At 44.5% G+C, this 20,927-nt stretch overlaps 1 protein-coding gene and 1 long non-coding RNA gene across 2 annotated transcripts in view; one reads left to right on the forward strand and one right to left on the reverse strand.

The window, feature by feature from the left end:
• The window catches only part of ULK2 (unc-51 like autophagy activating kinase 2), a 107,104-nt gene that overhangs the window by 34,323 nt on the left and 51,854 nt on the right, over positions 1-20,927 (forward strand). The window contains exons 4-5 of the mRNA XM_040424694.1: positions 13,196-13,228; positions 15,346-15,382. Coding sequence (XP_040280628.1) covers positions 13,196-13,228; positions 15,346-15,382 — 70 coding nt within the window. The remainder of the gene's footprint in view (positions 1-13,195; positions 13,229-15,345; positions 15,383-20,927) is intronic.
• LOC120995464 lies at positions 668-20,848 on the reverse strand. Its single transcript, XR_005777598.1, has 3 exons — positions 20,836-20,848; positions 15,990-15,992; positions 668-798 (listed from the first exon to the last, which is right to left on the reverse strand). It is a non-coding gene; the product is annotated as an uncharacterized LOC120995464 (long non-coding RNA).

A 20,927-nucleotide genomic window follows, 5' to 3' on the forward strand; every position in this document is an offset into this window, starting at 1 on the left:
GAGCACTTCCAGATTGTTGGAGGTTTGTCATGAGACTTCTCATAGGATCAGTGTCCTATTTTCAGTCCAGTGACTAGGTAGAGATGTTAACCTGTCCTTTAGAGATTAACGACTTTGCTGCTGGAGGTCCCCGGCAGCAGTGGACAGTAAACTAGTCTTTTTTATAAGGTACAGTATTTCACAAAAGTGAGTACACCCCTCATATTTTTTTAAATATTTTATTATATTTTTTTCATGGGACAACACTGAAGATATGACACTTTGATACAATGTAAAGCAGTCAGTGTACAGCTTGTATAACAGTGTAAATGTGGTGTGCCCTCAATAACTCAACACACAGCCATTAATGTCTAAACCACTGGCAACAAAAGTAAGTAGACCCTTAAGTGAAAATGGCCAAATTGTGTCCAAAGTGTTAATATTTTGTGTGGCCACCATCATTTTCCAGCACTGCCTTAACTCTTTTGGGCATGGAGTTCACTAGAGCTTCACAGGTTGCCAAAGGAATCCTCTTCCACGACGACATCACAGAGCTGGTGGATGTTAGAGACCTTGCGCTCCTCCACTTTCTGTCTGAGGATGCCCCACAGATGCTCATTAGGGTTTATTTAGGCCTGGATATATGCTTGGCCAGTCCAGCACCTTTACGCTCAGTTTCTTTACCAAGGCAGTGATCGTCTTGGAGGTGTGTTTGGGGTTGTTATCGTGTTGGAATACTGACCAGTGGCCCAGTTTCCGAATGGAGGGAATCATGCTCTGCTTCAGTATGTTACAGTACATGTTGGCATTCATGGTTCCCTCAAAAATGATGATATTGTGTTAAACTTAAATAAATAAAAAACATACATATTAGGTATCGCCGTGTCTGTAAAAACCTGCTCTATAAAAATAACACGTGACCTAACCCCTCAGGTGAACACAGCAAAAAATATATATATAAATACGGTGTCAAAAGCCATTTTTGTCACTTTACATCACAAAAAGTGTAATGGCAAGCGACCAAAATGTCATATGCACCCCAAGATGGTGCCAATCAAACCGACATCTCATCCCGCAAAATGGGGTCACTTTTTTTGGAGTTTTTTACTGTAGGGGTGCATCAGGGGGGCTTCAAATGGGACATGGTGTAAATAAACCAGTCAAGCAAAGTCTGCCTTCCAAAAACCATATGGCGTTCCCTTCCTTCTGTGCCCTGCTGTGTGGCCATACAGCAGTTTACGACCACATATGGGGTGTTTCTGCAAACTACAGAATCAGGGCAATAAATATTAAGTTTTGTTTGGCTGTTAACCCTTGCTTTGTTACTAGAAAAAATGAATTAAAATGAAATTCTGAAATTTTATCCTTATTTGCCATTAACTCTTGTAGAACACCTAAAGGGTTAACAAAGTTTGTAAAATTAGTTTTGAATACCTTGAGGGGTGTAGTTTCTAGAATAGGGTCATTTTTGGATGGTTTCTATTGTGTAAGCCTCACAAAGTGACTTGCTTCTAAACTTCTAAGCCTTGTAACATCCCCAAAAAATAAAATGCCATTCCCAAAATGATCCAAACATGAAGTAGACATATGGGGAATGTAAATTAATAACTATCAGGGCTTGCTTCTCCATATTTCCTGGCAATGTGACAAAGTCAAGCTTTTTTGGGACTCGATTCATAAGGCCCTAGCATCTATCTTCTCTTTTCCCATACCAAACACGCCAGGATTTTTCTATTATTTCTCTCGGATTTACCATGGAGCTTATTCCGTCGATCCTGTCTGCGTCACTTGGTCATTGCGGCTAGGTCTTGCATCCCAGTGAAGTGGAAATCCCTTTCTCCACCATCCACTGGGTTGTGGATTCAAAAAGTGGAGGAGATTCGGAGAATGGAGGAACTTACAGCGTCCTTAAAGAGTAATCACAGAGCCTTTGTTACTACTTGGACCCCTTGGTTTGTCTTTCAAGATTCGTCGGAGTACCAATCACTGCTGGCCTGATAGTGTCATCTCTAGCATCTTCGTCCATTTAATTTATCTCTTTTGCTTACTTGTACCTTTGTAACCTATCCTGCCTTTTGTGGTTTTGTCCTGTCCCCCCCCCCCCCCCCCCCCAGCTGTCTTTAGTCTTATTATTCTTATGATGAGGCTGCATTGTGCTGTGTTTTCTTGGTTTTGTTTTTTATATACTACATATATCGTGATACTCATTCATTATTATGGATTTCATGTAATACATATGCTTAGACCTTACCGTCTGGATTTTAGCATTTTACCCATGTCTGTTGGTCGGCCTGGTTCCGGCTTTATCATTCTGTTTTATGTGAATCAACATATTACAACTTTTGTCATATTCTTGAAATGTATAAATAAAGAATAAAAAAAATAAAAAAAAGTAAATTAATAACTATTTTTGGAGGTACTACTATGTATTATAGAAGTAGAGAAAATGAAACTTGGAAATGTGCAAATTTTTAAAAATTTTTGGTAAATTTGGTATTTTTTTTTTTTACAAATAAAAATTTCTTTTTTTGACTCCAATTTACCAGTGTCATGAAGTACAATATGTGATGAAAAAAACAATCTCAGAATGGCCTGGATAAGTACAAGCGTTTTAAAGTTATTCACACATAAAGTGACACTGGTCAGATTTGCAAAAAATGGCCTGGTCCTTAAGGTGAAAATTAGCCCGGTCCTTAAGGGGTTAATGCAGTGTGCGGCATATGGTCTGAGCACTGACAGGCTGACCCCCCACCCCTTTAACCTCTCCAGCAATGCTGGCGGCACTTATACCTCTATTTTGAACAGACAACCTCTGGATATGACGCTGAGCATGTGCACTCAACTTCTTTGGTCGACCATGGCGAGGCCTTTTCTGAGTGGAACCTGTCTTGTTAAACCGCTGTATGGTCTTGGCCACTGTGCTACAGCTTAGTTTCAGGGTGTTGGCAATCTTCTTATAGTCTAGGTCGTCTTTATGTAGCGCAAAAATTCTTTTTTTCAGATCCTCACAAAGTTCTTTGCCATGAGATGCCATGTTGAACTTCCAGTGACCAGTATGAGAGAGTGTGAGAGCGATAACACGAAGTATAACACACCTGCTCCCCATTCACACCTGAGACCTTGTAACACTAACGAGTCACATGACACAGGGGAGGGAAAATGGTTAATTGAGCACAATTTGGCCATTTTTACTTAGGGGTGTACTCACTTTTGTTGCCAGCGGTTTAGACATTAAAGCGAACCTTTCACCTGGATTTCACTTAATAAACTATCAAAAGTACCTTATAGATCACGGGTGTCAAACACAAGGCCCGCGGGCCGAATCCGGCCCGCCAGACCTCGTCATGTGGCCCGCGCAGCCGCCGCCGATATGCGGCAGGCGAGCGAGCTGGCGGCGACTGGGCACAGGGAGATGAGCGCTTCCATTGTGGAAGCGCTCATCTCCAGTCATCTGTATCGCCGTCCTCAGGACAGCGATGCAGATGCCTGTGCTGCGGTAGGGGAGGGAGAGGCGTGTCCCTTTCCCTTCCTCTGATAGGCTGTAGGCACTAGGCCGGCAGCCTATCAGAGGCCGGCGCAGGCGGTGCGATGACGTCATCGCGCTGCCTGAGCCATACAGCGTGGGACACAGGCCAGAAGAGGCCTGCATCGCATCACTGACATGGAGGTAAGTATGTGGTTTTTTTTTTAAATTATTTTTATTATGTACAATACTTTTACTGGCGGGGGCTGTTATTACTGGCAAAGGGGGGGCTGTTATTACTGGGGGCTGTTATTACTGGCAAAGAGGGGGCTGTTATTACTGGCGGGGGCTGTTATTACTGGCAAAGGGGGGGCTGTTTGTTATTACTGGCAAAGGGGGGGCTGTTTGTTATTACTGGCAAAGGGGGGGCTATTACTGGCAAAGGGGGCTGTTATTACTGGCGGGGGCTGTTATTACTGGCACAAAGGGACTGTTATTACTGACACAGAGGGGCTCTTATTACTGGGGGCTGTTATTACTGGCACAGAGGGGCTGTTATTACTGGCAAAGGGGGGGGCTGTTATTACTGGCAAAGGGGGGCTGTTATTACTGGCACAGAGGGGCTGTTATTACTGGGGGCTGTTATTACTGGCACAGAGGGGCTGTTATTACTGGGGGCTGCTATTACTGGGGGCTGCTATTACTGGCAAAGGGGGGGCTGTTATTACTGGTGTGGGCTGTTATTACTGGGGGCTGTTATTACTGGGGGCTGTTATTACTGGCACAGAGGGGTTGTTATTACTGGGGGCTGTTATTACTGGGGGCTGTTATTACTGGCAAAGGGGAGGCTGTTATTACTGGCAAAGGGGGGCTGTTATTACTGGCAAAGGGGGCTGCTATTACTGGCACAGAGGGGCTGTTATTACTGGGGGCTGCTATTATCTCCAAATACTTATTATGAAATCTTTCTCATTAGGATAAAACACCTCATCAGCTCCACCGAGCCCCCAGCCAAAGTTTGGAAGTGGCGTCCGAGATCCCCAAGGGCCAAGCCAAGTAACTGTAAGTTTTCCGGCCCTTTGAGGGTGACCAAACTGCTGATGCGGCCCCCGATGAATTTGAGTTTGACACCCCTGTTATAGATCATCCTCATTGTGTTAGCACACGGTCTTGTCCCGCTTTTCTGCCATGTATATGCATGGACAAATCGCTTTATAAAGTACTCTTCTCCAGCTCCACAAGTCACGTTAGAAATCAAGGGGGTAGCCCTTCCCTCACTCCAGGCTGTAACTCCCCTGCCCTAACCCCGCCTCCATGCAGTCTAATTGACACCCGGCTCAGTCGCCGGGACCGCGCTTGTACAGGCGGCGCATGCGCCGTCGGACTCAAGCACGATCCTGTAACTGAATCGCGCATGCGCTGTCCCCGATGCCTGCCTGTCTTCTCTTCCTCACGCGCGATTCAGTTACAGGATCTCGCTTGAGTCAGACGGCGCATGCGCCGCCTGTACAAGCTCGGTCCCGGCGACTGAGTCGGGTGTCAATTACACTGCTTAGAGGCGGGGTTAGGGCAGGGGAGTTACAGCCTGGAGTGAGGGAAGGGCTACCCCCTTGACTTCTACCGTGACTTTTATACAGTTTGGTGGTATTCAGTAACTGTATATGAAAACGTATTCTGCTACTTAGACTTTAATGTACTATCCTCTGGACAGGTCATCAATATCAGAGTGGTGGTGGTCTGACATCCCCATATATTAGCTATTTCGGGCAGCCATTTGTGCCTGAAACTATCCAGTGGATGGAAGGCCCCATCCACTATGTAGTTTCTGGTGCTGGCGTACTGAGGCTCTGCTCCAGTTCACATTAATGGGAGCTAAGCTGCAGTACCTCAGCACGGCCACTACACAGTGAATAGTGTCTCCTGCTTCCAGCTCCATTCACTGTTTCCGGTGCGACTGCTGCCTTAAAGAACTAATCAGTCAAGGTGCTTGGTGTTGGACCTCCATCGATCTGATGTTGATGACCTATCTGGAGAAGTTTTCACATAACTCCAATAGACTGACAGAGAGCAGCACAAATCCTTGACCTGCTTTCTCCTTCAACTTCTTTTCTTGGCCATAATTGACACAAAAGAGTTCGACAAACTTGTGATATTGGACAAGTTTGGTATGAAGTGGGCCATTGCAGACTATTCCCCTCCTTGATAAGTTCCTTTTTTGACTGTTTATTTCCATTATGTTTTATATCTCCATTACTAGTGGTGTTATTTTATGGCTGTGTAGAGGTAAGTGTTTTGGGGTTAGGCGACTTGTTGCAAAATCATAAGGCCAAGTGAGTGTTTAGAAAGCCACCATCCAGTTGAAGCTAGAACACAAGGCTGGAGACTTGCCGTACCCTTTGTGACTTGGCTTGGAGAGCACCTATTGCTTGCCAGTATATTGCACGTGGCCTTGACATTATTACAACAGTAAGCACTGCCAATATTTTTACAGGCTACCATTAACGGAACAGATCTCCATTGCCAATGACTTTTAGACAAAATTAGAACTCGGTCAGACAGGAAAATGGGCAAAGTGTTTTCTGTCACAATATAATAATGAAAACAGTTCATGTAAAGTAATGTAATACTCTGCAGTGGCCACTAGGGAGTTTGTGATGAAACCTTAAAATGGGTAGGGCCTCTGCAGTATGACCGACAGCTCTGCCTTAAGATTCTGCTGAATTAACCTGTGCCAGGATACAAGGCAGTGCTTCCGGCTGTGGGTACCGAGCTAACTTAAAGGGGTTATCCAACACCTATAATGACCCCTCCATTGCCCGGGCCCCTCGAATAGATGCTAGGGAGGATGGGTCCTATCACGGCCTGCTAGTGGCTGCCCCCCCTCGTCGGATGGTTGTATCCGCACGATGGGGAGATGCAGTGGCGGCCATGTGGATGCAGAACCTCCTGTTTTCATCAGCTTCTTGCTGGGTTTATGAACCCTGTAATGTTTTTTAAAGGGCCTTCTCCAGTATTCTCTCTGCAGTTATCACAACCCCTGTCCATCTCCTCTCCCTAGTAGCTAGGAGGAGCATGCCCTGTGAAACGTTACAGTGCAAAGCATGCTGGGTTTGGTTAAAAATAAAAATGCAGAAAGCTGATGGAAACCTCAAGTTCTGCAAGTAAGCATTCTGCCAGAATGCAGTGATGCTGAGAAAAGGGTAAGGAAAGCGTAGACGTGAAAAACCGGTATAAGGGGTAAAAAATATGCAGTGTTTGGTGTAGTCTGGGCAGATAAAAATGTCGTCCTAAAACTTGATAACCCATTTGGGATCAATAGGATTTACAATTTCTTTCTTCCCATGGACACGTCCCTTGGTATAAACAATGCTTGCTTTCATAATGAAGAGGTGCTGCAGATCTGGAACACCACAGACCTTACTTGGCAAGCGGTTTATCCTGATGTTTGCTTTCAAGTAAGCTTTGTTTACTCCCCTTAGTGATGTATTTTCAGCCTCCATTACTTTTAGCAGTTACATCATGTGACCTCTGAGACTCGCTGCTGTGTGGACAGGTAGTCACTTTCTCTATTGACTGCTAGAGATCCTCAATGTCCGTCTCATAGGAGTGATTAGAGAAACTGACTTTTTTTTTCTGGAAGTGCTTTTTTTAGTAGTGGTTTCACACTTTTATTTTAAGTGCCACATTTATTTTGTTCGAGATCTTTTGGAGCAAAAAAACACCTCCAAAAAGACACCTGTAGCTCTGTACCAACAACTGTGTATACATGTTATATGCCAGTATCAGACAATACTTAGATGAATATAGATTTTTTTTTTTTTAATAGAGTAAAGCTATTTCTGCCAGAATCTGATCACTGCAAAATTGGAATAAATTGGTAGACTTGTTTGTGCAAGGCCACATGATACAGGACAGTAAGAAGCGCTTGCGCTGGTTTTTCCTCTCCATAAGTAAAATAAACTGAGGTACTGTGTGACAGCAGAGATTAATTACAGTGTGAACTCATTCACTCCACACTCCCGCAGACTGTATCTAAATATACAGTGTCCTTTAAATGAGTAGTAATCCCTCTGGGTAGAGATGAGGTGGGGGAGCTAAAAAAAAAAAAAACATTAACCATATTAAGCGCCACTTTTCAGCACCAATAGCTGTTCTCACCACCCTTACCCCACAAAGAGGGGAATGAGGATCTTCTAGTTCAGGTGGTGTACCATTGTATGCCTATAGGATCTCCTAGTGTAGTGATGGTGAACCCTTTAGTGACAGAGTGCCCAAACTGCAACCCAAAATCTCATTATTTATTGCATAGTGCCAACAGAGCAATTTAACCTGAATACTGAAAAATACCGGCCAAGTTAAGTTATGGGAGCATGGTTTAACACAGTCCCCGGTAAAATGAATGCCCCACGTTGGCGCCTCCTAGTATTAATAATGTCCCATTAGTGGCCCCCAGTATTAATAATGTCCCAGTAGTGGCCCCTAGTATGAATAATGCCCCCCAGTAAAATGAATGCCCCCATTAGTGCCCCCCCCCCAGTATTTTTTTTTTCCCTCCATTAGGGGCTCCCAGCATTAAAATAAAATAAAACTCACCTTATCCATTTAATTGCGCCGCCATGAACACTCACTGCTCACTGGATGCGCAGTAAATGACCTGCGTTCTAGCGTGATGGCATTTCCCAGGTCCTGCTGCTTCCAGTCAATGCTGCGAAATGTCATCACGCTGGAGCGCAGGTCCTGTCCTGCGCACCCAGTGAGCAGCGAGTGTTCCCCGCGGCGCAATCAAATGGATGAGATGAATATATATTTTAACACAAGCGGAAAGGCTGTACTAATGAGCGCTCCACAATGGAAGCGCTCATTAGTAATAGTGCACAGGTGGCTACCCTACGCCCAGCCCACACAGAGCCACGTGACCACAGAGAGGCCTTTGAGTGCCCCTTTTGACACACATACCATATGTTCGCCACCACTATCCCAGTGTGTATGTTAAATGGAAGCCATTTACATGATTTGAACAGGGCCTAACATACACTGTCCCAGTTCTCCATACGGATTGCAGGACATAGGGCAGATTAACAGTTCATAGGGAGTTTTTGCTCACAATCGCTGATGGAAATCGGTGACCAAGTGATTAAGGCCTTACCCTGTGCTGACCGCATCAGACAGTGAAGGGACACACCTCTTTGACACTGGGGAATAGTAACACCCAGCTGTCAATTTACCCATTTGTTTTTTGGAGGAATGAAATCAGAACCTGTTGCATATTTGGCATCTATTTGAGCCAATTCCGTCTGAGATCCGTTTTATTTTTAAAGACTGGAAAAAAAAGCACTGATGCATGGGATTTTTTTTTTCTTTTTTTTTCTTTTTTTACTGGATCCATTTTTTTTCTTTATTTTTCTTTTCTTCCGACGGAAAAATAATGGTGATGTGAACTCTCCCTAACTGTGATGGTGCAATAACTTTTTTGTACTGCAGAAGCAAATCCTGCCACATGATGGAATTTTGTTAATTCCCATAGTGTTTTCTTGCGTTCTCCTAACGACTTGTAATTTTTCATCGCTCTACAAAACAGTAGGTTGCTACATTATGGCTAATTAGCTAACAGTTTTGTTTATTGCCTTGATAGCATGAGACATACTAATTGAATGAATGCCGCAAGGATAACTCAGGGTGGTGCCTAACTCGAGAGATCTCTAACAGTGGATGTGTATTAAAAACCACTTCGGCTTGTTTTACAGATGTGAAAAAAAATATATAAATATCATATTTGGATCTATGAAAAGCTGAAGTTAAGAGCTGCCCGCACCCCCATGACAAACCATCCTGTGCTTCATCTCTTCAGTGTAATGGAGCTGCTCAAAGCACTCAGTCAGAATCTGTTCTTCAAGTATTGGTAAGAAAGTGAAAGACGGCATCTGATTGGTTTAGTGTCCCTTTGGATAACACTGAGCTACCAGACTACAAGGTTGTGTTGTCATGGGGGTGCGGGCACAAAATCATGTGACAAGCTTGAAACGCACCTAAATCAATTAACGGACTTTCTCCTTGCTCCTTAATTCTGCAGTGGGCCTCATATTAAATCTAATGTTCACAAACCCTGAAGAAAGGAGGAGGCAGTTATTTTGGTTTTACAGACCGCCATGGAAAAATCTGAGCTGTAAATTTTATTTTGTTTTCCCAAAAAATTCTGAAGCCCAGTGCAAGCAGTTTATCCTATGTGATGGGAATCACTGATATCTGTGCAGGCTGTTAGGAAAATTATCAGTATACACTAGTACAGCATGTAAGAAAGCCATCATCATTCTGCTGTTTACTTCTGAAACTGGGCATGATGCCCAATCGTGTCTACATGGGAGCGAGTAGTAACAGTCACACATGGGCGTTTGGCACAGTCTAAAAAAAGAAGTGGAGTGTATTTACAGCATATAGAGTATCTCGACTGAACTTCAGTAAGAACATTTTTGATATGCATACCTCCCAATGGAAACGTATGCTTTTCTTGAGAGAAGACTCCATAAATATGATTTCTTTTATAAACTGAGGTTATTTCCTTGTGTGTTTCTCAGGCTTGGTTCATATCTCCGACAGGCTGTTCCAGCAGAGAGTCCCTCTGCGATGGCCATCAATAGCGGCCATTTTCTCTTCTTCTCCTCTTCTAGTTGTCTCTGATTAAGATATGGAGCAGGGTGAATTCAGGAGGGCATGTCGCTGGCCAGGTACAGGAGTAATTACCACTGATAGCTTATTATGTACCCATACCCAGCCAGTGGCAGAGATGGGGGCTTGGAGGGCCCACTGGGCATCGGCCATTCGGGAGATTTGCCTGTAAAGTCTATGGCCAGTCCGCCCCTGCAGAGAGTTTTTACAGTTATGGGAATGGTGCTTATTTTTCACCCCTTCTCTCCTTTAAACTCTGTGGAGAATGTGGTGACCATGAATCGGCAAATGGGGGTCTCCTTACTATAGTCCAGTGGTGGTCAACCTATGGCTCGGGTGCCAGAGGCGGCACTCGGAGCCTTATCTGTGGGCACCCACACCCTGGAAAAAGTCTATGGTGTACCAATATGCCTTAGACTTTTCCTGCCATTCATCAGCGCAGGGCGCACTATGAACAGTACAGGCAACGCACTGAATGTAGGCAGGCTATTATAGCTAAATGATAAAGTACATGGAAGATATACTATACTGGTATTCAGGTTAAATTGTCGTGTTGGCACTTTAAGTGGGTTTTGGGTTGCAGTTTGGGCACTCAGTCTGTAAAAGGTTCACCATCACTGCTACAGGCTCTGGTCCCAGAGGTGGGACATACCTATGAGGCTTTTATGATCATAAATGCTTTAAATGGGAACACACCAGGGGAAGCTTTTTAAAGAGTACTCCATTGGCACACAGTTGGCATCCCCTAAGCCTGGTCCATTGTTTTTTTTTTTTTAGTACTGTGGGGGGCTGGGGGGAGGTACGGCATCCAAATTTTCATCATAAACTCTTCCTACAGCCGTGACACTAGTCACTACAGCACTATATGCAATATTGCACTGCTTGTGCTGCAGTTTTTGGATAGTCCCTTGCCTCCGTTTATTGAGCTTCTGCTCCACCGATACGGCCTTATCACATGATGTGTACCCATTACAACCGGCATCACTTTTGCAAGGGCATGAATTACACAGGCTCCCCTCTTCCCCTTGCATTGCCTTTCAGGAATATTCCGACTTGTGTTCTGCTCTCTCATGCATATCCCTTGCTTCCATTTACCTGTATGATTATAGCATTACTCTCTGCGAGCACCGATAAGATCTGACAACTTGTTTGGTAGTCAACCATCTATATTCCTGTCTCCTCATGCTGTACTGAATTGTTAAAATGAATGTTCCTTTTGAGTTCATTTACTTGGGACAGGCCTCTCTTCTCATGAAGCATGTGCGTGCATAGGGAATATTCTCTTCTCAGCATTGTGAAGAGTGCCTCTGGTATTATACAGCCACCGTAGCCAATTATTACTAGGACCGTAGAGTCACATGTCTCGTGAATAATGGGGTCACCCACATCCAGCTGTGTGGACGTAGGGAACTTTAAAGACTGTAACATGAGCTGCCAGGCTTGTGAGCAACTGCCCTCAGAGGCCAGACATGTTCTGATTTATTTATGTCCATAGAATTGACTTTCCTAGAAAAGCTCTTTCCTGGAAAGCGAGAACAGTAGGAAACTGTGCCCAAGATAACACTGCGTTCCTCGCACATACCATGGGAACATAGGCTGACGTTCTCCAAACACACTGCTTCAAATGGCTTAACATGCAATTCAAATAGAACTCGTGCTAAAGAGCCTGCAGATAAACAATCAGGCGAGCACGTGGCTGCTGCGTTTTACGGGAGAGGGGATCCTTTGGCAACCCTTGTACATTTCAATGCAGTCCTACTCATTAAAAGTTGAAATCAAACTATGCATAGTACTACCACACCTTGCCCACCTGAGATGCATTAAAGGGGTTTTCCAGGTGTAGAGTATTGATGACCTATTATCCAGATGGGTCATCGATATCAGATTGCTGGGGGTTTGACTCCCCGGAACGCTCGTCGATCAACCGTTTAATGAACAGTGCTGTAGGCTCCTCCTAGGCAAGATACGTCCCGTTCATTGATCACGTGGCCTATGTGCAACTCGGTCCCATTCAAGGCAATAGGCTTGGGCTGTAATATCAAGCACAACCACCATACAATGTAGGACGCTGTGCTTGGTATGTTGTGAGATTGGTGGTGCCAGGTGTTGGACCGCCAACCCCACTGAACCGGAAAATTAGGCTATGTCACATCATGTTTGTATAGGCCAAATGTGTTTACATGACTGGCTTCAGACAAAGGCCCAAAAGCGTTGTTTTGGCCTCTCTCGGGACCAGTATATGTTTGTGCACCATTTATTTTATTTATTTATTTGCAGTATGCATTAGCGTATTTTTAAAGAGCGGCTTTTTCTCGCCAGTTTTGATTTCTCCTGCACATCGGAGGATACAGCAAAGTTATGTAGAAGCACATGGCTCGCATCCTACTCCTTGCCGTGCAACAGTCTGAATTCTGTGTCAACCTTCTAGCCGCTGTAGATTTCTCTCTTTATTCACACCATGCCGTACATTGTATGTATCTGACTGAAGCCTTTTGGGATCCACGGACATCATCTCTGTGGCAACCGGGAGAGCACCCTCAGATTGGGAATAGATGGGTTACATTTTAAGGGCTCATTCAGACGGCCGTATGTTGTGTTCCGCACCCGTTCCACATTTTTCCGGAACGGGTGTGGACTCATTCATTTCAATGGGACCACAAAGAATGTGGACAACACGGTGTGCTGTCCGCATCTGTTGTTCCATTCTGCTGCACCTCAAAAAAGATAGAGCATGTCCTATGTTTGTCAGTCAAATTCGGCTCCATGGCCCCATTCAAGTCTATGGATCCGCAAAAAACGGAATGCATTCCATTTTTTGCAGGCAGACAGACTGTAAAAACGGATCCGCGTTTTTACAGACCGCAAAAAAACATACGGCCGTTTGAATGAGCCCTAACTGTGTTTCTGCTCCTGTCATAGCATTAAATGCCCATTTGACCAACCTGACCGGGTATGTATATGGTGGTACTGAAATCTGTGTTGTGGCAAAGTGTCTTTGAATATGATATGTTCTGCTAGAACTGAATTGTCATAAGACTTATGGTCAACTCACCTTTTTGCTTATGTATTCTTATTTCTTTGTCTTTACAGGAATTGCCCAACTCTGTTTTCTTGGTCATGGAGGTAAAATATTTTTACTGTATGTCCGTTTGCATGTATGGTATATAAGAAGTCTAGCATTTTGTAGCTTTATTTGCTCCGTTATTATCTGGTATAGAGTGTTATTGCAGATCCCAACCAAAAGGGAAGATTGCTAATATCACACATATACGGTTTCCTGTCGCTCCATATGATATATGTGCCTATCACTTTATAGGTGTTTATTCAGCATGGCATCCTTTATCTAACGATCCCATACATGCCAATATACAGTATTTTGCCACAAGGATAAAATGTAATTATTTCCACATGAATGGTAGACGATAATGATTTCTTTTTGCTTCTCACGCACAGGACTTTCTGGGTGGATTAACCGTATAGATGCAGTGCGGTGCTGACGCGGTTGCATTGCCTGTTAAAGCGTGATGGCCTGTGTCAGCACTGCATTTGCAGAATGCCTGTACTCTGCTGACAGTGATGGGGAATTTAGAATTTCTTATTTGTGATAATAGCCTTAAATTTGGGAATTGCTAATTATACATTTCCTAACGTGATCCTAACCGCTTTACTGCCGTAAAAGAGGGTCTGTCATCAGATCGGTCTTTATTAATAATGTAGGTGTATGCATAAAGTACTACCTCCCCTGCAACTGAGCCGCAATAATCCCTCTAGTTATTCCCATTTTGTGGCTGAATCTGTATTAAAGTCCCATAATCAACACCTCTCCGCTCTACTCTGCCATCTCCATCAGTCCCATAGACTTTGAATGGAGTGGCAGCATGGATGCTTTGGGTCCTCCGTTCTCATGATTTGTGGGGATCCCAGCGGTCAGCCCCCAGCATTCAGAAACATTTCCCCTAGCCTGTGGATAGACAACCTCTTCAGTTATAACTGTGGTTGTAGGCAGGGGAGGACATATTAGATGTGCAACCTGCAGAGGAGCACAGGGGCCCAGTAGGACGGCACGCTGTCCCCTTAAGGGTCCACTTACACATCTGTATGAATGAGTCCGCATCCGTTCGGCAATTTTGCGGAACAGGTGCAGACCCATTCATTTCAATGCGGCTGCAAAAGATGCAGACAGCAAACCGTGTGCTGTCCGCATCCATAGTTCCGTTCCGCGGCCCCGCAAAAAAGGTAGAGCATGTCCTATTCTTGTCCACAGCCATGGATAAGAATAGGCATTTCTATCATAGTGCCGGCCATGTGCGGTCCGCAAAATGCGGAACACACATGGCCGGTGTCTGTGTTTTACGGATCCACAATTTGCGGACCTGCAGATGTGTGAATGGACCCTAAAATAGCTTCTTTTTGTCTATAAAATTGAGATTTGAGCTAATGTCTTTCATAGCTCACAGTTACTGGTTGATTGTCGGACAGATATAAGGTGGTGCTTTATGATGAGCTATTAAAGTCTATGGGGCCCATATACCGTTCTTGCACAGGACACGGGAAATGTATTATCTGTGTCTGCCCCTGCTTGTAGGGTGTCTTAAAGGGGTTGTCCATCTTTTACGAAATGATGGCCTATCCTCAGGCCATCGTTAGTTGATCAGTGGAGGTCCAACATCCCGCACCCCCGGTAGATCAGATGTTCAGGTCATGGGAACGACACAGCTCTGTCAATTATGTAGTAGGCAGAGCTCATCACTGCATTGACTTCAGTGGGGGCAGTGCTGTACTAACAAGCTCCCTCCACTACACAGATGACTTCTGGCGCCGCCTCTACGCCCATACATCTGATCGGTGGGGGTGCAGGCCGATGGACCCTCACCGATCTCTTAGTGGTGGCCTATACTGAGAATAATCACTTAATAAAAGCTGGACAACCCCTTTAAAGAGAGACAGAGGATTCTGAAATCTTTGTCTAGTGCATCATTGTTCCCAAATGCAGCTGAACAGGCGCTCATGTGGGTAAAGGACAAGTGCTTTGTTTTTCTTCACGCTCGCTCAGTCTTTGTTTAGCAAGGCTGGAGAAAAGGGAACTGTAAACCCCCTCTGAACATTTGGTTATTATGAGAAGCCTGAAAACATATTTACAAGATTGTGAGCCTTTCTCCGCAAGCATGCCAGGGTTTTATTATGCAAGTCTTGTAGATGGGCTTGCCTGTGATCAATCTTTATGCTTTTATTTTCTACAGTACTGCAATGGAGGAGACTTGGCAGATTATTTACAAGGTATTTAGTTCTCTTTTTGTATAACTATTATGTTAAGAAAATCGGACTCGACGTTTCTTGCTCGGCTTTGTAATCCTTTGTTTAGCAGAACCCTGTCCCGTAAGAAGGCCTCTAGCTGTAACAGGAGCTTCTTGTTTTCCCAACTTCATTGTCTTGGCTACTGTTCGGGGTTGTCATTCTGCCATGTCCAAAATCTATTTTTTACTTTCGTATTTAATTTAGATTAAACACAAAAAGAATGCAATTGAAGCAGCATGATATTCTCTCATATTGCATTCTCAAGATGGAGGATGCACAAACACAAAAAGCCTCTGTATTTTGCAGGAGCTATTCATGGATGGAACCTAAACACCACACGACTACTAAATGGAGGCAAGGGAATGCTACCAATATCCTTTATACGCACCCTAAATGGCCTAGCAATACATTTCCTGCCTTCAGATGGACAACCTAGTACTGAAGCCATATTCTAGCGCCCTGATGCTTTCCTCCCATAAATAGTCAGAATCCATCACAACAGATGCTAGGGTCAGAGTTAAGGCAACACTTAAAGGGGTTGTCTCACCTCATCAAGTTATATTATCTTTATACCACTGAGTAAAGTAACTTACTAATGTAGTCTCATTAGCAGTAATGCCTCTGGTCCCCACTATCTTCTCTCTCTTTGTAGATTGCTCGTCTCTAGGGGTTACGGACACCGCTGCAATGCAGCAGCGGTGGCCGCAATTTCGCACAGAAAGAAAAAAGGCCGGCCTTTCTGGTGGCCGGGAATTAATGGAGCAAGCGCGTGCGCATGGGGCCGCGCACATGTGCATTAGCTCCTGTTCCCGGCCATCTCTCAATCTCCACATTCATGTAAGAAACAGATTGCGGCAACCTCTTATCATTGTCGCGATCTGTACAGGGTCTGCTCCACTGAGACTGCTAGTGATTCTGATACACTAGCAGCCTCAAGAGTGTGCACGTACAGGCAAGGGTGGGGTTATATTATCCAAGCACCGCTTGCCTGCTGCATTACTCAAAGCAGAGGCACCGCCCCCACTACAGCTCAGGAAGTGCCCCGGGAGCCTTGCAACGAGGACTGAAATGAGCAGGTGAGACAACCCCTTTAACAATAAGAAAATGTTAAAGGGGTTTTAAACTGAGAAATGTATAAAAAAAAAATCCTCTGTGTCCCAGGTCATCCATGTGTTTTCCCTTCTCCTCCTCACTGTCTATTGACAAGTTGTAAGACAAGTGTCTGGAGCAGGAGCCTCCATGATGTGCCCTGTCTGCAGTAGGACAAAAAGATCATTAAAGGGGTATTCCCATCGCTAAGATATGTCCCCATTGTCTGATACCTGCGGGTCCCACCGCTGGGATCTGCACCTATATCGAGAACGGAGGCTGGAAGACCCTGGGTCCGGCCACCACCAAGCGTTCTCCCCATAGAAGTAAATTGGAACTCACCGCGCATGCGCAGCCACTGCTCCCGTTCACTTCTATGGGCCCAGCGGAAATAGCCAAGCCAGCGCTCAGCTATTTTTCGACGACCTCATAGAAATGAATGGAGAATGGCTGCACGTGCTCAGTGCGCCCTCCACACCTTTCAGGGCTCCGTTCTCGTTCTCTGGGACCCGCACCCATCAGACAATGGGGCATATCCTAGCGATATGTCCCCATTGTCTGAGATGGGAAAACCCCTTTAAAGAGCCTTTTTGGCAGACCACCCAGCGTGGCTGGACCTGTGGAGAGAATCATATTTACCCGATCCCCACTTGTGGGTTCCGGCTGCTTCCCAGCCAATGTAGATCGCCAGTCCTCCCACATCAACCTCCAGTTTGAAGCGGGTCACGTGGCCACTGGAGTGAAGTGTCCCCTATGCGTCAGGTCACTGTCAGAATCATGTAGAAAATGCTGACAAACTGCAAGGAGAACTATATTTCTTCTTAATTTTACCATTCACTTCTTTATTTAGTGTTAAGTGGCTCCATTGCAGACCATGACGTATGTTATATTTGTGGTTCGTGTCTCTTGGCCATCCTTATGTGTTTGTTTTTAGCTTTACCACTTGTCGCATCTCTTGGTGATTCCCTTGAGATATCCTTATTTATGGAGGAACCAGTCAGGGGGACTAGAATAATAAATGTATTACACAGTACTCCAGGGTGAGGTACCAGTATTGTGTATTGCTAGGCCAGTCAGGGTTATGCATCCCAGTTTACTACCCTTAGGGCTGTTTCACACGAGCGGATGCCGTGCGTGACATCCGCTCCGTGAATGACAGCCAAGACCCGATGCGGACAGCAGAAGCATGGAGCAGTAACATGATTGATAATACTCCGTGCCTCTCTGTGACCTCTTTACTACGAAATCACAGGGAGATAAAGTTGTCACTGTGATTTCGTAGTGAAGAGATCACAGAGAGGCACGGAGCATTATCAGTCATGTTAATGCTCCGTGCCTCTTCAGTCTGCATCGGGTCTTGGCTGTCCTTCACGAAGCGGATGTCACGCACCGCATCCGCTCGTGTGAAACAGCCCTTAGTGCTGTGGTGGTTACGTTCCCCTGTTGCATCTCCTATTTTTGATTGCGTATCGAGCTGTAGTATGATGGACTCTTCTTCCTGCTTTATTATATTCTGATGTTATATACAACTTCAGTTTGTATTCTGTAGCCAGAGATCTTCTAATGACTCTTGCACGTGTTCTCTGATTTTTAACCCTGTGTGATCTGTAGTTTATTTGCTTCCCTTGTCTGTGTGGCAGTTTCCGATGTTTCTGAATTACATAACTTTGCTGGAAAGTGTCTTTCTACCAGAGAACTCTCTGTACCCACACATTACGGCCTCCTTGAAACTTCAAGCCTCCAAGTGATCTCTGCTTTCTCTTTGTCAGTGTCTGTTGGTTTGCTATTTGTGAGTTTTAGATGTTTGTGCATCTTTTTGTGTCATGCAGAATGGCCACTCGGTCCTGGATCCGAGCTCTTGCTGTAATATGTGTTCAGAGCCAAAAGGCTGTCCTTACATAACCCAGCAACACACAGGGTTTGGCGCTGGCAGCAGCAGTTGTAGGCTAATGCTGCATGAAAGAAGTCTACAATTCTGGAAGCGTGGATACAGAATCTATTCCTAAATGGTGTCATGGCAGTACACTGCTCGAGACTTGAGTGGCATGCCACCTTCTCAAAGCGTTCTAATCTGCCATGATAGTATACTCCTTTCTGGTCCCCTGAGATTGATGTACCGCTAATGTGGCCCTTTTATTCTGGCCTGTTTTTTTATTGTATTGGGTAGCATACTATGTTATGTCAATGTAATGTGTTTAGGGTGCAGTGTAGTGGTATGCATTTTTCTATTGAGTTTAGTGTTTTATATGTAGGAGAACGGGAGTTACAGAATTTTTAGTATTGCGGGATTCTAAACGGCCTTATGCCCTGTTCCTAGTGCTTTGGGGATGGTATATGCCTTTAATTTTCATTTGGCGCTGCCTATACAGACTTGTACAGGCATGAACTACTTATTGATAGTTGGACTATATGGATGGAAATTGAAACTATAAAGCAGGTAGGTTGTCTTTTTTTGGCCAAAATTAGAATTAATCAACATAGCAACTAGTTTTTCCTTTTTCATGTAAGTGATAAGAAGATCAAATCCGAAGGGCTTCTTTCACACAAGCGAGTTTTCTGTCCGGATGTGATGCATGTTGTGAACGCATAGGATCCGGACTGAATCCTGCATGTCAGTGGGTCTGTGTACGTTTTTCACACGGCATGTTTGCGTTCAGGAAAATCGCAGCATCTTCTTTATTGTGAGTTTTTCACACCGCTCTGGCCCCATAGAAGTGAACGGGGCTTGCGTGAAAAACGGAAGGCATCCGGATGCAATGTATTTGTCACTGATGGTTGCTAGGAGATGTTGAGTATGATTATACTCCAGTATTTCTTCAAGCGCGTGAAAAATGCATCAAAAACGGATTGAATCCATGCAGAAAAGACTAAAACGCTGAATGCAATCTCAGACAAAAGGGATTGAACTTGCGTGCAAAACCATCCGTGTTTTTTTTTTCCCCCCTGAACAGACCCTGACACAATCCGTATAGCTCGTGTGAAAGAGGCCTAACAGTTTTGGAGACTGTATTAAAGTAGTGTAGACATTGCTGCACTTATGGAGCTCTTACTAAAGATATTAAAGATAATCATGTTGTAAAAATGAGCTGGTGTGATCATCATGACGGGTCCAGCTTCTGTAGGCTATCATTGAAGAAAGACACTTTTCCACTGCAGCAGCCATTAAAAGGAATTCCGGCCCGTGTAATGCATTGACACACTGGTTTGGCCACAACAGCTCTCGCTCATAGGATATGGGACAAATGGACAAAGGTGGTCTTTGTGACACAACTCCTGTTAAGCCTCTGCAATAAATGGCCACCAGTTCCACCAATTATATTAACAATGCATGGTATAAAAGAATGGCGACTGGTCTGCTTCCCCTGCAGTGATATAATATGAATCTCTACAGGTAGGGCTCATCACCATGTTTTTTTTTTTTTTGTTTTGTTTTTCGCATCCGATCCGCATTTTTTGCAGGTCGGATGTAGACTCATTCACTTCAATGGGGCCGCAAAAGATGCAGACAGCACACTGTGCTGTCCGTATCCTTATGTTCGTTCCATGGTATCCACAAAAGAATAGAACATGTCCTATGGATAGGACTGTTCTGTAGATGGCAAGACGTTCTGTTCCGCACAATGCGGAATGTACACAGCCGGTATCTGTGTTTTGCGCATCCGCGATTTGTGGACTGCAAAAAACGGCTACGGCCGTGTGCATGAACGCTTATACAATACAAATCTCACAATCCACGTTGCACCCATCATCTCTTTGCAACCTATAGTGCTTAATGAGTACATATGGTCAGCACTTCTTGTCCGGGAGTGTAACCATGCTGCTCCGATAAATGAACGTAATTGATTGCTAGCAAATTATTGTCCTTGTGTTACCTGCAGCTGCATCTGTACTGTCATTATGTTGGTTGACAGCATAGGGGTGCACGCTATGCTGTAATAACACATAGTGGGACATTTACCCAACCGCTAAGCGGCTGGTGTAAAAAATAAAATAAAAAAATTTACAAACTTTTGATGCTCCAAATTTTTTTAACTTTTTTTTTGTGGTTTTGCTCCATGCTCACCACTTTCCAAAAAAGTGAGTCCCGCGGCATAGAACATTTATTATAACTTATACCAGAAAACTGGTGTAAATTATACCTGAAATGTACTCTGGCACCTACTTGCCATAGATTTCACAGACTGCCCGAGATGCACCACAAATAGTTAGAGGCTTGAGCCAACAACTGGCAGACCAGTGTGTAAAATGCCGATCTTAGTAAATGTCCCCCATAGTGCCTAGTGTAAGGCCTTCTGTGACTACGGATCTGCTCATGATCCATGTGGACAGAGAAGTATATACAGTACATGTACTGTAGTTAGAAGCACACTTGTGAATCTCGCAAACTGGTGGAAGGAAGACATTATCAATCGTGAACACAAGATACGAGGTGGACTGC

This window comes from Bufo bufo, chromosome 3 (genome assembly GCF_905171765.1).
Source record: "Bufo bufo chromosome 3, aBufBuf1.1, whole genome shotgun sequence".
NCBI lineage: Eukaryota > Metazoa > Chordata > Amphibia > Anura > Bufonidae > Bufo > Bufo bufo.